Below are 15,538 nucleotides of genomic sequence, written 5' to 3'. Positions count from 1 at the left end.
TCAAGTTGACAGCTGTTATTAACCACCCAGATTTCAGGCTTCTTATCCCGGTGTGGAGTGACAGGTTCCAGCACAGAGTGTCCCAGATCCTGTCCCTTCGGCCTCACCCCCACGGCCTCCCTGCCCAGCTTCTGCCAGCCTCTCCTCTGTGTTCAGTTTCAGCAGCACATCCACACTGGCCACTCAGCATCTGCCAAAGCCATGTCTTCAGGAACAGCCAACCCAGATTCCCTCACTGCCACTGCAGTATCTGAGAGCATTGACAGCCGTAGTGACAAGGTCTCAGGCTAGCTGAACACACTGTCCGTGGAGGAGCTGGCCCTGCCTCCGGCTGGCCTGGGCCAACTCAAGGCCTGAGGGTCTGCTCTCAGAGTGCTTCACACATGCCCAGAATGTCACTGGTATGCACGGGCGAGGACCCGCCTTCTGCTCCCAGGAACCCACCCACTGGACACTCCACACTTTTTCTGTGTCCACAGGCAGCTCCGGGAGCCTCAGGTTGCTCCCATGATGAAATGGCCACAGATTGATGACAGATAGGATAAGTGGGCCTAGGTACCTGATCTAAGCCCCAAGCCATGGCACAACAAGCTTCTCTGGGCCCCTGGTGAGTCCCTGTGAAGATGTGCACACTTCTAGTGACTCAGGTTCATTCTGGACGGATGGCAGTTACCTCCCCATAGGTTCCTTCAGCTATCCCTCTAGTCCATGGCACAGGTCCTTTGATATGGGACCATGCATGGGCAAGGTCCAGTGTGAGGATGTTCAGAAGTTGAACCAATCCCTTCCTTCCACCCGACTGCCTTTTGCCTCTGTAAATGATACCCACAGCCCTGTGGCTGTCTTTTCCTGTCTCGATGCATCTGTCTGTCCTCTCCTGAGTTTGTGCTGTACAGTGAGGAAGGAGGTTCTGCAGTCTCTCTATAGCCTGGGCCAAAACTCTGCACCAGATCAGCAGGCCATGACGTTGTACCCTCTCCCCATGGGGGTCACCAGGCCTTGCCATCCACAGCTGTTCCTCCATGGCCTGGTCCTGCCCTGGGGTCCACCCTCTGCCGTATCATCTAATACCACCTACCCTTGTGGTCCAAATGAATGGCAGCCATCCACAGTCTGAGCAGCAGAGCGTGCTGTGGGGACAGGCCAAGGGTGTCCTGTGACGCGCGCGCCCCATCTCTCCCCAGATGCTCAGCACTGAGGTGCAGAAAAGGCTTGGTGTGCACTGGGATGAGAGAGCTCCCCCCAGCCCATGGCCCAGAGCCCAGCTGTCATGCTCAGACACTCCTGCTTGCCAGACTGTGGGTTTGGCAGAGAGGCACTGAGACTGACTGGCCAGTACTTGAACCATTTTCCTGTCAGGGCTGATAGGAGCCTCTGGACTTCTAAGGACACAGTGCCCCCTAGTGGCCGTGGGGAGACTTTAAGTGAAGTTTATTGCCACAACTTCCTCCCTCCCTCCCTCCCTCCCTCCCTCTCTCCCTCCCTCCCTCCCTCCCTCCTTCCTTCCCTCCCTCCCTCCCTCTCTCTCTCTCTCTCCCTCTCTCCCTCTCTCTCTTCTTTATTTAATGTGTATAAACATTTACCTGCATGTGCATATGTACACCACATGTATGATTGGTGTTGGTGAAGTTCGGGTGAGAGTGTTGGGTCCCCTGGAACTGGAGTTACAGATGTCATCATGTAGACGCTGGGAATCAAACCTAGGCCATCTACAGGAACTCTTAAAGGCTGAGCCATCTCTCCGCCCCCTTCTAAAACAGGTTTTGCAAATGAAAGACAGAAAGGGTGATTCCTCTACCAAAAATGGAGGTACAGGGAACACTCAATGGTAGAGCACCTGCCTAGAATCCCCCAATAAGGAGCTGGGGGTGTGGCTCAGTGGTAGAGCACCTGCCTAGAATCCCCCAGTGAGGAGCTGGGGGTGTGGCTCAGTGGTAGAGCACCTGCCTAGAATCCCCCAGTGAGGAGCTGGGGTGTGGCTCAGTGGTAGAACACCTGCCTAGAATCCCCCAGTGAGGGGCTGGGGTGTGGCTCAGTGGTAGAACACCTGCCTAGAATCCCCCAGTGAGGGGCTGAGGTGTGGCTCAGTGGGAGAGCACCTGCCTAGAATCCCCCAGTGAGGGGCTGGGGTGTGGCTCAGTGGTAGATCACCTGCCTAGAGTCCCCCAGTGAGGGGCTGGGGTGTGGCTCAGTGGTAGAGCTCCTGCCTAGAATCCCCCATGAGGGCCTGAAAGCATGGTTCAGCAACAGAGAGCCTTTCTAACATGTTTAAATGTTCAAGGCCTTGGGTTCAATTTCTAGCATCAGAAGGCCAGGGGATGGTGGGGTGGGGGTGAAAAAAATCACTGGATTTGCCTTCTTGCTGAAACCCCTAGCTCTTGGATAGGAAAAGATCAGGGTTACAGGTCATGGGCGTTGAGTGGTCACCCCGCTACCTCTGTCTCCACCATTGCCCCTGAAGCCTAATGCGGTGGAGACTACAGCACATCTGTGGTCAGTTCCTGAGTTGCGAAGCCTGCCTGCCTGCCAGCACTGCACCTTATTCCCTCGCCTCTGAGCATCCCAGGGGCGCCAGCCTGTGGCTCAGTGCAGGTATAGTGAAGGCAACCAGAACTCTCAGGCTCTCATGCTTTCCGTCGGGGGCTCGCTTGGAAGGTACCGAGGCTCCCTGGACCCCAGACTCCTCTGATGGCTGCCTTTTCCTTTCACCGCAGGGCGCTGTGCGGAGCTACAGATCCGCCTCACGGAGGCCACGGCCAAAGCCGTTGAGCAGAAAGAGCTGATCGCCCGCCTGGAGCAGGATCTCAGCACCATCCAGTCCATCCAACGACCCGATGCCGAGGTGAGCCTCCGCCTGCCCTGCTCACTGTCCCCCACCCGAGGTCCTGGAACCCGAAAGCCTTGACCTCCCGAGTCAGCAGCCATCTCCAGACCTCTCCCTGGCCTTCCCCATGCAGACCACCTTCATTCCAGCCCCAGATCAGACGCCACACACCTTACTCCCACCAGCAGAGAGCACCCTAAGCCTGGTGCTAACTTGTGTCCAGGCACTAAAAGCTCTAGTCACAGGCAAAGCAAGGTCCCATGGACCTACTGCAGACGATGGCCCCAGGTCCTGGCGAACACCGGCGCCCGAAGGGGCCACCTGTCACTTTAATTTTTGAGATTCTTTTTTATTTTACGTGTCTGGGTGTTCTGCCTGCATGGATGTCTGTGCAGCATGTGCGTGCAGTACCTGCAGAGTCCAGAAGAGGGCATTGGATCCCCTGGAACTAGAGTTGCAGACACTTGTGAGCTGCCTTGTGGGTGCTGGGAATTGAATCTGCGTCCTCTGGAAGAGCAGCCAGTGCTCTTAACATCTGAACCATCTCTTCAGTCCCCTCATTTTAGTTTTTACTAAATTTGTTTCTTTATTTATTCATCCCTCGCACAATGTTCGAGTAAGTCTCGTCTTTTCCTTTTTATCCTACAGGGAGCTCCTGAGCAAGGCCTAGAGAAGATTCCAGAACCCATCAAGGAGGCCACAGCCCTGTTCTATGGTGAGAAAAGACTGGCTAACACCTGCCCAGACTTAGGGACCAAGGAAAGCACTTGGAGCACATTGAGAACTCAGATCCCCAAAGTATATGTTACCCTCAAAGAGAGAAGGGGACCCATCCCACAGTGTCTACTATCCCCACGGCTTGCCTGTGACCTCAGAGAAGAGACACAGCCGCAGAGGGAAAGCCTTCTGCAGCATCCAGGCCAGGGCCCGAGGCTTCCTGGCCAACCAGAGTGATGTGGGCTGTGCTGCCCCCAGTTCCGTCAATGTTCCCATGCTTCCCTGGCTCTCCACCCCCACCACCGTCTCCATCTCCACCATTGCATTTGGAGCCTGTTGTAGGAGGGGCCACAAAGATCTGGGGTCGGTTCCGTAAACGGAGCACCCCTGTTGTTGTTTTTACACTTTGCTCTTTTGGGGGTCCAGCCAGCCAGCTCCCAAATAAGTCACACATAGAGGCTTATTCTTTCTTATAAATTCCCGGCCTTAGCTTGACTTGTTTCTTGCCAGCTTTTAACTTTAAATTATCCCAAGTACCTTTTGCCTCTGGGCTTTTACCTTTCTCTACTTCTGTATAGCTTTTCTATCCTTCCCTGTTGGCTGCGTGGCTGGGTGGCTGGACCCTGGAGTCCTCCTTTTCTCATTCCTTGATATCTTTTCTCTCTTTTTCTCCTTCTATTCATTCTTTCTGACTGCCAGTCCCGCCTATTCGTTCTTCTGCCTTGTTTTGGCTGTTCAGCCCTTTAGACCAATCAGGTGTTTGAGTCAGGCAAAGTAATACAACTTCACAGAGTTAAACAAATACAACATAAAAGAATACAACACTTCTTTATATCACTAAACACATGTCCCACAGCATAAACAAATGTAACACATCTTAAAGTAATATTCTACAACACACCCCCACTGCACCTCCTCTGACGGATGCAAGGCTCTCCTGTTCAAGCGCGAGAGTCATGGGGAAGTGACATTGGCATCTGGCCTCTGACAGTGCGTATGACGAGCAGTGCCCTGACACACTAAGCCACTTTCTGCTACCTCCTAGGACCCTCAGTGCCAACCAGCGGGACCCTTCCAGAAGGTCAGGTGGACTCCCTACTTTCTATCATCTCCAGCCAGAGGGAACGTTTCCGCACCCGGAACCAAGAGCTGGAGGCTGTGAGTCCCACCCTGCTTCCTGTCCCCCCAGAGGCCTCAAATCTGAGGGCTCAAGTGTGGGAAAACACAGGTTTGGGGAAAACAGCCAGGTGATACTTAAACAGCAGCAAGATGAGATGTGCTCTGTGGAGTTGAGACTTCCTGGAGGAGGTTCTGGCACACTGGGCCTTGAGAAGTACTCAGGAACTCAAGAACATGAGGGGCTCTTCCAGGGTTGGAGGAAAGAGACATAGGACATAAGACACAAAGGTGGGCACCAGACTGCCTGGCTAGAATCCCCTCAAAGGCTTTGAGCAGGAGTGAGGCACTACAGGGGTGGAGGGTACGTGGGCACTCAGGCGGAAAGCTCCTGGGTACAGCCGTCCATGGAGGAATATCTGCAGCACATTGGAGAATGGGAAGTGGCATGGATGGGAGAGAGTGGGGCTGACCCCCATAAAAATGAACTATGCCAGGACTGATGGCACAGGTCTATATAGAATCCCCTTTTCTAAAGATGCTGAGGCAGGAGAATATCCTAAATTCAAAGCCAACCTGAGCAATTTAGCAAGACCCTGTTTCAAGAAAAGAAAGGGCTGAAGATGTAAGTCAGTGGTAAAGCCAGGGGTATGGCTCAGCAGTGGAGCCCCTGCCTAGAATCCCCCAGTGAGGAGCTGGGGTGTGACTCAGCAGTGGAGCCCCTGCCTAGAATCCCCCAATGAGATGTGACTCAAGGGTAGAGCCCCTGCCTGGCATATGCAGGCCCTAGGTTCCATCCCCAGGACTGCAAGCGAAAGAGAGAGTAGAGTGTAGAGCACAGAAGGCTTTGGGTGTCTGTGGTTTGGGACCTTCCGACCTATGATGGCTGGGCACTGGACCTGCGGCCAGGCAGCACATCATGAGAAGTATATGCCAAGGCAAGCTTCTCCCTTCATAGCTGCCAGGGAACAAAGAAACGGGAAGGATTTGGGTCTCAGTGTTCTCTCCAGGGCGCACCTCCAGTGGCACAGTTTGCTCCCATAAGGCCCACCTTCTCAACATTCCTCCTGAACAGTGCCTGAGGCTGGAGCACGCCTTCTGCACAAGGTCTTTGAAGGGTATAAGATCCAAACCGTAAGGCTGGAGAGACGGCTCAGGGGTTAAGAGCACTTGTTTGTTGCTCTCGCAGAGGACCCAGGTTTGGTTCCCAGCCCCAGCATAGCAACTCACAACTGTCTGTAACTCCAGCCCCAGGGGGGTCTGACACCCTCTTCTGTCCTCCGGGGACTCCAGGCTTGCACATGGTTCACACGCATACACGCCGACAGAACACTCATACACGTAAAATAAATCCTTTTAAATTTTTATATAAAAAAAAATCCAAACCATAACAAACAACAAAAGCAAATGTCAAGAAACTGGCATTTCTGTGAAGGAGCTTTCTGGAGGGGGGAATCTGTGAGCAGAGTCAACAGTTCAAGACCATGGGCGGCTGGGGAGATGCTCAATGGGTAACGCGCTCAGTGCTCAAACATAAGGACCTGAGTTCAATCCCCAGAACCCACTTCTGGGCTCTGCAGGCACTCACACACACACTCACACACACACACTCACACACACACACACACACACACACATATACATACGTACTATACCATAACTACACGCACACCAAGGCTGTGGGCGCAGAAAGGGCCCCAGACAGATGGAGGCCTCGTCTCTCCTTCATCCACCCTTGTCCTGACCTCATTCACAGGAGAGCCGCATGGCCCAGCACACCATCCAGGCCCTGCAGAGCGAGCTGGACAGTCTACGTGCCGACAACATCAAGCTTTTTGAGAAGATCAAGTTCCTGCAGAGTTACCCCGGCCGGGTAAGCCCCTGTTAGCCCCAGAGACCAGGTGGGGAGCCCCCGGGGCTGTTGGAGCACTTGAGGTGAGATCAGGAAGGGTTGGGTGGTGGTCCACTGGGTGGTCAGCACCGGGGGGGACCCCAAAGGATACACACACACACACACACACACACACACACACACACACACACACACACCTGTCAGATATCCACTCTGTGCATGGAACAAGCCACTAGAGAGAAACACTGTAGACATTCATTCAGAACCAGCCAGGAGACAAGGTACCACCCAAGTCAGGTCACAAGTCGGAGGTCCTCAACCGAGGCCCCATTAGCTCCAGCCACCCCTCTGATACAGGGATAATCTGCCAGCTCACCCTAGACCTGGGGGTTTAACACCTGTATGCTAAACATGTAAGCCAGGCCCTGGGGAACTGCAGATGTGAGGGGATGCTGATTTTGAGACAGGGTTATATGTGTCTCAGGCTGGCCTCAGATTTACTGTGTAACTGAGGCTGGCCTTGAAGTTCCAATCCTCCTGCCTCTACTTCTCAAGTGCTGGGATGGCTTGTGTGTGTCACTATGCCTAGCTTGAATTAGTGTGTTTTAAACAAAAAACAAAAATTTTAAGATCTGTCATTTTTATTTTATGTTTATGGGTGTCTTGCCTCCATGTATGTCTGTACACTAAGTGTGTGCCTAGTGCCCAAGGAGGCCAGAAGAGGGCATTGGGTCCCCTGGAACCGGAGTGACAGATGGCTGTGAGCCTCTGTGCAGGTGCTGGGAATCAAACTCAGGTCCTCTGGAAGAGTAGCTGGTTCCCTTAACCACTGAGCCATCTCTCCAGGACCCTCAATTTTTTTTTCCGAGACAGGGTTTCTCTGTGTAGCCCTGACTGTCCTGGAACTCACTTTGCAGACCAGGCTTCAAACACAAACTCACAGAGATCCGCCTGCCTCTGCCTCATAAGTGATGGGATTAAAGGTGTGTGCCACCACATCTGACTTGTAATTTCTTTTTTATTGACCAAGCATGGTAGTGCCTGGTGATGGTGGAAGGTTGATGCAGGAGACTCACCAATTTGAGGCCAGACTAGACTACCTAATGAGACTCTGTCTAAAACGAAGGTTAGAGAGACACCGTTTTCTCTATGGACACTGCACACACGTGGTACACACACATAAAAGTAGGCAAGCCACTCATATACATAAAAAATAAATTTTAGAAAAACAAAAAATAAACAGATCACCCATAATGTGCACCCCAAAAACAATGAACAGTAAAGACTAGAAAACTGTTTGTTGGTGGGCAGTGGTGGTACACGCCTTTAATTCCAGCCCTCGGGAGGCAGAGGCAGGCGGATCTCTGTGAGTTCGAGGCCAGCCTGGGCTACCAAGTGAGATCCAGGACAGGCACCAAAACTACACAGAGAAACCCTGTCTCAAAAAACAAACAAGAAAAAAAGAAACCTGTTTGTTGTAGTGGCTTCTCTCAGACCCCCGGACCTTCCAGTCAGGGTCTGCCATGTGCACAGAAACCCGTTCGGTAGCTCAGGGAAGGGCAGAGCGGGTAATAAAAGATGGGGTCAGTGGACAAAGTGTTTGCCATGCACACCTGTAGACTCTGGCGCTCAGATCTCCCACTCCCATGCAAGTGAGAGCCTGTAGGACCATGTAGGTGTGGCAGCCTGCCTGTAATTCCCGAATTCAGAAGGCAGAGAGGCAGGCTGTAGCTAGACTGGCCATATAGACACGCTTTAGTTCAAGAGAGAGACTCTGCCTCAATGAATAAGTGGAGTATAATGGAGGAAGACTCCTGACCTCAGGGCCTCTATGTGTGCACACATACACGTGCATGTACACACACACACACACACACACACACACACACAATTTAAAAAAAAAAAAGGAAGAGGGAGGGAGGAAGCTGAGACATCCATGGTCCTAAGACTGTTAGCCCAACAGCACCATTCCTGCCCAATTGAAGCAAGAACCCTAACTAGGCCACTAGAGGGCGCCCAGGTTCTGAAAGACATGTGCCTGGCCCCAGGGTACAGCCTGCCCCTTTGGCTCCCGGGGGAACCTGCAAGCCTTAGTCTAGCTCAGGGGCACTCACCTGTTGGGAAGCTGAGACAGGAGGATCACTTGAGGCCAGAAGTTCAAGGTTCTCCAAAACAGACACACACACACACACACATACACACACACACACACACACACACACACAAATAAACAAACAAAAAACCCACCCCCATACACTAGGAACAACCCTGTCTTCTATCTTTTCTAAGATTTAACTCCCCAGAGGTTCTGTAACCCCAGCCTTGGGGTTGGGAAGTGAGGGGAGAGAACTCAAGACCCCCAGCCATGCCATAACATGCAAGCCTCTGGCCACATTAGCACTGTCCCCTCTGGCACCCTCCCCCAGCTCTAATCCTCCCTTTCCTGAGGCCCAGATTCCCAAACCCGGTGACTGACGGGATCTACCTGCCCCTCCCCACCCCCACCCCCACCCCATGCAGGGCAGTGGCAGTGATGATACTGAGCTACGGTACTCCTCCCAGTATGAAGAACGCCTGGACCCTTTCTCCTCCTTCAGCAAGAGGGTACGTGAGTAGGGACTCCGGGACTGGGGATGTAGCACAGGGGTAGAGGGCCTTCCTGGAATCCTCCAGTGAGGGTCTGCGGGCATGGCGTAGCCATAAAGCCCGCGCCTGCCATGAGTGAGGCCCTGGGTCCCATCCACAGAACATCACCCTCTGCCCCTTGTGCCCTGTCTACTCCTGCATACCACCCCTCCCCCAGCTCCTGAGCCACCTCCACATACCCAGGGGTAATCTCCATGGGAGCCCAAGTGGTCATCTAAGCCGTGCGGCCGTGAACAGCGGCGGTTCCCAACCTTCCTAACGCTGCGACCCTTTAACACAGTTCCCATGCTGTGGTGATCCCGACCATAGAATTATTTTCATTGCTACTTTGTAACTGTGATTTTGCTACTGTTACAAGTCGTGAATGTAAATATCTGATATGCAGGACGCTCTCAGGCAACCTCTGGGAAAGGTTCTTTCAACCCGCAAAGGAGTTGTAACCCCCAGGTTGAGAACCACTGGTGAACAGGTCAACCCAGGGTACACCTGCAGATCAGCAAAGGGTCACAATCCCTGTGACAGATGGTGACAGGTGCCACCCCAAGCTCCCCCGTCCTAGACTACAGAAGCCATGCCCATAAAGAACTTCCTATAGGTAGAAAGAGCTGCTGGACGGAGGCCATAGGCCGTCAGAGGACCCCAGGCTGTCATGTTGAGTGCGACACCAGATTAGGCACCCAGGGAGTCCCCAGGAGCTCCCCAGTGTTGTAAAGTGACGTCGGTATTCAGGCAGCCTTGCAGTGTGGGACCCTTTCTTCATGTCTCTGTCCTCAGGAGCGGCAGAGGAAGTACCTGGGCCTGAGCCCCTGGGACAAGGCCACACTTGGCATGGTGAGTCCACATCCCTGTGCCCACCTATGGTGTACCCGTGTCTTTGGCCTTTAGCCCCTTCTGAAGAAGCCCCCGGATCACACAGACCCTCTAGGACACGACCTCTGGGACAGCTCCTCTGGTAGCACCGGTGCCTGCAGTTTCTGGGTTGACCTGCAGGGGGCACCCTTCGCCAGAAACTGTATCCAGGCCTGGGTGTCAGTGCTCTGCGGATAAAGGGTTTGCTGAGCAAAGAGGACCTGAGTTCGAGTCACAGTACCCGTGGGAAAGAGTCTGACGCCATGGCAAGCATCTTCGCCCCAGCACTAGGGTGGCGCTGGTGGAAATGTGGGGCTTGCTGTCTGGCCAGCCTAGGCCACTCTTGAGCTCCAGGTTCTCAGAGAGACCCTGTCTTAAAGGAAAATAAAAAAAAAAAAGTTAGCCGGGCGGTGGTGGCGCACGCCTTTAATCCCAGCACTCGGGAGGCAGAGCCAGGCGGATCTCTGTGAGTTCGAGGCCAGCCTGGGCTACCAAGTGAGTCCCAGGAAAGGCGCAAAACTACACAGAGAAACCCTGTCTCGAAAAATCAAAAAAAAAAAAAAAAAAAAAAAAAAAAAAAAAAAAAAAAAAAAAGTTGATCCAGGCATAGTGGCAGCACTTGAGAGGCAGAGGCAGGCAGATCTCTGTGATCAAGCTTCCACAGGCGTGTGCACACGAACACACACAAAGAAATCACCTCTGTAGCCTAAGTGCCCCACTTATTACAGGGGGCGAGTGGGCCTCGGCTGCCAGCCCGTCCCTTCCCCTGCCTGCAGACCTCTGAGGGAAGGAGCACAGAGCAACCCCACCCCACCTACCCCTTGTTTCCCTGCAGGGGCGTCTGATTCTCTCCAACAAAATGGCTCGCACCATCGGCTTCTTCTACACCTTGTTCCTGCACTGCCTGGTCTTCCTGGTGAGCATGCGCACATCGACCAGTCCCCAAGCTCTTCTGAGCCGCGGGGCACTGTTACTGTGTGGAGGACTTCCAGAGCCTCCCCGATGCCACGGCCTCAGCTCTGGCTCACTCCTGTCTCCTCCCCAACTCCAAGGACTTCAATTTAATTTAGAGATAAGGAACGCCCCAACATCGGGCCCCCTGGCTGGGGCACAGCTGAGCCACTTTGGAGAGGAGGCCAGTCCTGAAAGGGCTTTGTGGGAAGACTGAGTGAGGAACTAGACATGCAGATGAAGAAGGCCTGTCGTCCCAGCCACTCAGGAGGCTGAAGCTGGAGGATCCCAAGTTCAAGCCCTGTCTGAGCAACATAGCATGTTCAAGGACAGTCAGGACAACCTAATGAGGCCTTTCCTCAGGAAGTCAAAAGAGGAGTGGAGATGGAGTTTAGCAGTATGGCACCTCCTAGAGTCCCCCAGTGAGGGGCTGGGGTGTGGCTCAGCGGTAGAGCACCTTCCTAGAATCCTCCAGTGAGGGGTTGGGGGTGTGGCTCAGTGGTAGAGCACCTGCCTAGAATCCCCCAGTGAGGGGCCGGGGTGTGGCTCAGGGATAGGATGCCTGCTCAGCATGTGGGAGGCCCTGGGTTCCATTCCCAGCACTGGTGGGAGGTTAAGGCAGGAAAAGAGCAGGCCTAACTAGACCCCCAGGGAACAGACAGTGGGCTGCACAGAGGAGAAGGCCCATGTGCACTGTCTGTCCAGGTAGAGACAGTTTATAGTCAGTGGGCTGAGGGCAGTCTAAGGATATAGGGCTGGTGATGCCTCCATCCACCAGACAGAGGGAGAATGGGTGTGAACTGTATGCAGAGAAGGCTTCAGCATCAGGAACCACCGCTCCCTACTAAACAGAGCGGAAGATAGCCCCAGGGCTAGCCTGGTCTCCAAGTCTGGTGCTCGTATTGAACATGCCCACAGTGTTAGGAGAATAACCCCAGTAGCTCTGTGTCTGCTCCTCTCTAAGCATCTATAAAGTAGGTTGGCTCGAGAGTATCTCCAAGGCCACCCGCCCTAGGACCCGCGCCAAGGGACCAGACCTAACATCTGTAGGCGGCCATGGGAGTTGTCATGAGGCAGGGCAGCTAGCTGAGGGTGTCTCTCCCTGACCAGGTGCTGTACAAGCTGGCATGGAGTGAAAGCGTGGAGAGAGACTGCGCTGCCACGTGCGCCAAGAAGTAAGGCTGTCCCCTGGTCCCCCCCACACCTGGAGCCAGGCCCCACCCCACCCCCGTGACCCCCAGCGCCAGCGCCAAGCTCCATGATTTCGCTGCTGGTCCAGTCCCCGCCCCCCCCGCACAGCTCCCCTCCCAGAGTCCCCAGCCCTGCGCCCACCCGTCTTCCTCTATGCTATTCCCTCAGGTTTGCCGATCATCTGCACAAATTCCACGAGAGTGACAACGGAGCGGCTGGCGACTTATGGCAGTGACACCCAGGCTCGCCCGAGGAGTGTTGGCTGCATCCCCCGTCCCTGCTTGATCAGCTGCTTCTAATGACATGCCCCCCCCAAAAAAAATCCCCCACGGAAACTGTCTCTGTCCTCAGCCAACAGTTGCCAGATGCCCCAGAGATCCAAACGACCCCTAGCACCCAGCTAGGCGGGGCCCCTGAGGCTTCGCCCTCAGTCTAGTCACCTGACCTAGGCTCCACCCACATCAGGACCTCTAGCCCTGGTGGCCGAGTCTCCTGATTGTGTTACAGATCATCATCTGGCATCCCTACATGCTCCCTTAGGAGCAGACCCACACCCCAGAATAGGTGGACGGCTCTTCTAGGCCAGCAGGCTTTTCATCTGCCCTGTTTCTCAGGGCGGGCAGAGGGTTGACACAACCTCACTGCTGTCCCCAAGATAGGGAGCCCCACAGAGGATGGGATGGTTTCCACTACCCCCTCCCTGCACCCAGTCCATGATTTGAGTTCTGCTTGCTTCTTTAGCAAAGTGTTCTGGATTCTAGAAGAGGAAGTCTCCCCCAACAACACTCCTGTGCCTCAGGCACTTCAGACCACAGTCTGAGCGGCCCCAGCAAACTAGTCCCGGGCCACGACAGCAAGGCCACCTCGCAGGGCCACGGGCAGATCTTCCTCAGCTGGATTTGATGCTTTTCTTCAGCTTTGCATGTTTGAAATAAAGAATCATCGCAGCCAGAGTGGGGCCTTGTGTTCTGTGACTCCTCAGCTAGACACTGGGTGTCTGAGAGGATGGTGGGTGCCTGCAGCCCCACCCCCTGGAGCTTACCTGGCATGTAGATAGGATCTCTCCTATTCTTCCTATCCCCAAGAGTGCTTTGAATGTGTCCAGAGCTTTGTTGGAAGCCAGACCAGAGTGTCTGCGTCTGTTGAGTACACCCCATCCAAACCAGAGATCTATTCTTTTATTCCCAAGCTACCTGTGGATCTAACTCAGAGTTACAGTCTGCCTAGAATCCCCCAGTGAGGAGCTGGGGGTGTGGCTCAGTGGTAGAGCACCTGCCTAGAATCCCCCAGTGAGGGGCTAGAGGTGTGGCTCAGTGTTAAGGCACCTGCCTAGAATCCCCCAGTGAGGGGCTGGGGTGTGACTCAGTGGTGGAGCACCAGGCTAGAATCCCCCAGTGAGGGGCTGGGGTGTGGCTCAGTGGTAGATCACCTGCCTAGGATCCCCCAGTGAGGGGCTAGGGTGTGGCTCAGTGGTAGAGCCCCTGCCTAGAATCCCCCAGTGAGGAGCTGGGGGTGTGGCTCAGTGGTAGGGCACCTGCCTAGAATCCCCCAGTGAGGGGCTGGGGTGTGGCTCAGTGGTAGAGCACCTGCCTAGGATCCCCCAGTGAGGGGCTGGGGTGTGGTTCAGTGGTAGACTATTACCTAATTTGCACAAGGCCCTGAGTTCAATTCCCATCCCAAAAGATAAATAACACCTTAATATATCTACACACACACACACACACACACACATATATATTCATTCCCAGCAGTCAGGATGCTGGAGTAAGAATCATTACTTCATGGCCAGCCTGAGCCACAACAGCAGCAGTGTCTCATAAAAACCACACTTCACAGAGTGCTCATCAGTTAGTCAGACCAGCCATGGCTGAGGGCCTGACATGTCCCAACGGGCTCCTGTCAGTTCCTGGGGAGTTCCTGCTTCCATTTCTGGGTGCCCCAGAGCCATGTATGAAGCATGCCTCTTCCTCTTGGCCCCTGCTTGCCACGCCCACCAAAGCCATCACCCTCCAGGGCTCTGAGGCTTTCACCACAAAGCAAGACTCACAGGGCTATCTCCGTGTCAGGTTTATTCCTGAGCTCTCTATGGCCTGGGCATCCAGGGAGGCCCCTCCTTCGGGGCCACCATCAGCAGGGCCCCCTTATCATCTGTCCTATCTGATCTTTAAAGCCCCAAAGCCTTCTACCCTCAGGGGGCCAGGATGCACCTGTCACCCCTGACCTTCATTCCAATCTCCATGACAGCTGCTCTTAGCCAATCATTACACACACACACACACACACACACACACACACACACACACACACACACACTTCTGTATCTCCTGTGAGTTCCTCATGTGGGTCAGGCTCACTCCTCACTTCCTTCTCCGGGGAATTAGAACCGTTGTCTTGGTTCCCACCCCAGAGTCCTCTCCAGCCACTGACAACCCACCATCAGATTCAAGCCACAGCTCAGAACCGGGTGAGTCCCCTTTCATGCCCCAGCATTCCCTCTCCCCAGACAGTGGGCTCCATAGCCAGACCACCCAGGGACACAATTCCTCTCCCACCTCTATTCCACCCTTCCTGACTCCATTCACAGGACTCCTGGTTCCCAGCCAGGCAACTGGACCCGTGCGCAAGTCCAATCAATGGCTGGAGCACAGCCTAAGGTTTCCTGAAGTGTTTGCTGGCCAGGTCTAGAGACAGGGCAGCTGCTGGTCCATGTGTAGCAGCGAAGGGACAGGTTCCCCGGCCTCGACAGAGGTCTGGCTGGTCTCTGTGACCCCATTGCCCTGGAGGACAGCTCCCAGGATTCCAGTCGGCAGATGAGAGGCTGGAGCAAGCCAGTTTGCATGTTCTCAGAGCACTCCACCTCTCCAGTGTCATTTCCCCGTGCCACCCGTGATGATTCTAGGGAAGTTATCCGTGAATCTGACTTCCTGCGAATGAACGGACTTTACAAAGGTCAGAGGCCACTGTGAGTGGGAGGAGAGCAGCAGACGGGGACACTCCAGGCAGACCACAGCCCGAGGTCAACACAGGGAGCTAACCAGGCATGCCTGGAGCGGAGAGCCAGGAGGAGAGAGCAGACCCAAGGGATCGTGTCCTCTGCAGAAGTAAGCCATAGGTCTCGTCTCCGAGCGTCCTAACACACCTGTGGGTTTTCGTTTCTTTTTGACTTGGGCTTTTTGAGACAGGGTCTATGTAGCCCAGACTGGCCTCCAACTGGTATTCCCTCCTGCCTCACCTTCCCCAGCGCTGGGATGATAAGCCTATGTCAACCGACCTGGCTCCTTCCACGAAGCCTGTTCACAGGGACACGGCCTCCCCTCTGGAGGCTGGAGAGCGCACCACAGGAGTCAGAGCAGCAATGCTTAGTTCTCCTGTAGTCAACCCAGAGTGAGAAC

General features: G+C 54.3%; 1 protein-coding gene across 4 annotated transcripts in view; it reads left to right on the top strand.

Annotated features, from left to right (window-relative positions):
- The window catches only part of Cux1 (cut like homeobox 1), a 340,338-nt gene extending 327,239 nt beyond the window's left edge, over window positions 1-13,099 (top strand). For all 4 annotated transcript variants that reach the window (XM_052754026.1, XM_052754027.1, XM_052754028.1 and 1 more), the window contains exons 15-23: window positions 2,715-2,842; window positions 3,473-3,539; window positions 4,587-4,699; window positions 6,414-6,530; window positions 9,030-9,113; window positions 9,930-9,986; window positions 10,840-10,920; window positions 12,066-12,130; window positions 12,315-13,099. In XM_052754026.1, the coding sequence (XP_052609986.1) occupies window positions 2,715-2,842; window positions 3,473-3,539; window positions 4,587-4,699; window positions 6,414-6,530; window positions 9,030-9,113; window positions 9,930-9,986; window positions 10,840-10,920; window positions 12,066-12,130; window positions 12,315-12,381 (779 nt within the window). In that variant the 3' untranslated portion in view covers window positions 12,382-13,099. The remainder of the gene's footprint in view (window positions 1-2,714; window positions 2,843-3,472; window positions 3,540-4,586; window positions 4,700-6,413; window positions 6,531-9,029; window positions 9,114-9,929; window positions 9,987-10,839; window positions 10,921-12,065; window positions 12,131-12,314) is intronic.
- Window positions 13,100-15,538: the final 2,439 nt, after the last annotated feature.

This window comes from Peromyscus californicus, unplaced genomic scaffold, assembly GCF_007827085.1.
Source record: "Peromyscus californicus insignis strain IS unplaced genomic scaffold, ASM782708v3 Scaffold_2__1_contigs__length_46816999, whole genome shotgun sequence".
Lineage (NCBI taxonomy): Eukaryota > Metazoa > Chordata > Mammalia > Rodentia > Cricetidae > Peromyscus > Peromyscus californicus.
The sequence above is the reverse complement of the archived record's forward strand: the minus strand, read 5'-3'. Positions and strand labels throughout refer to the sequence as shown.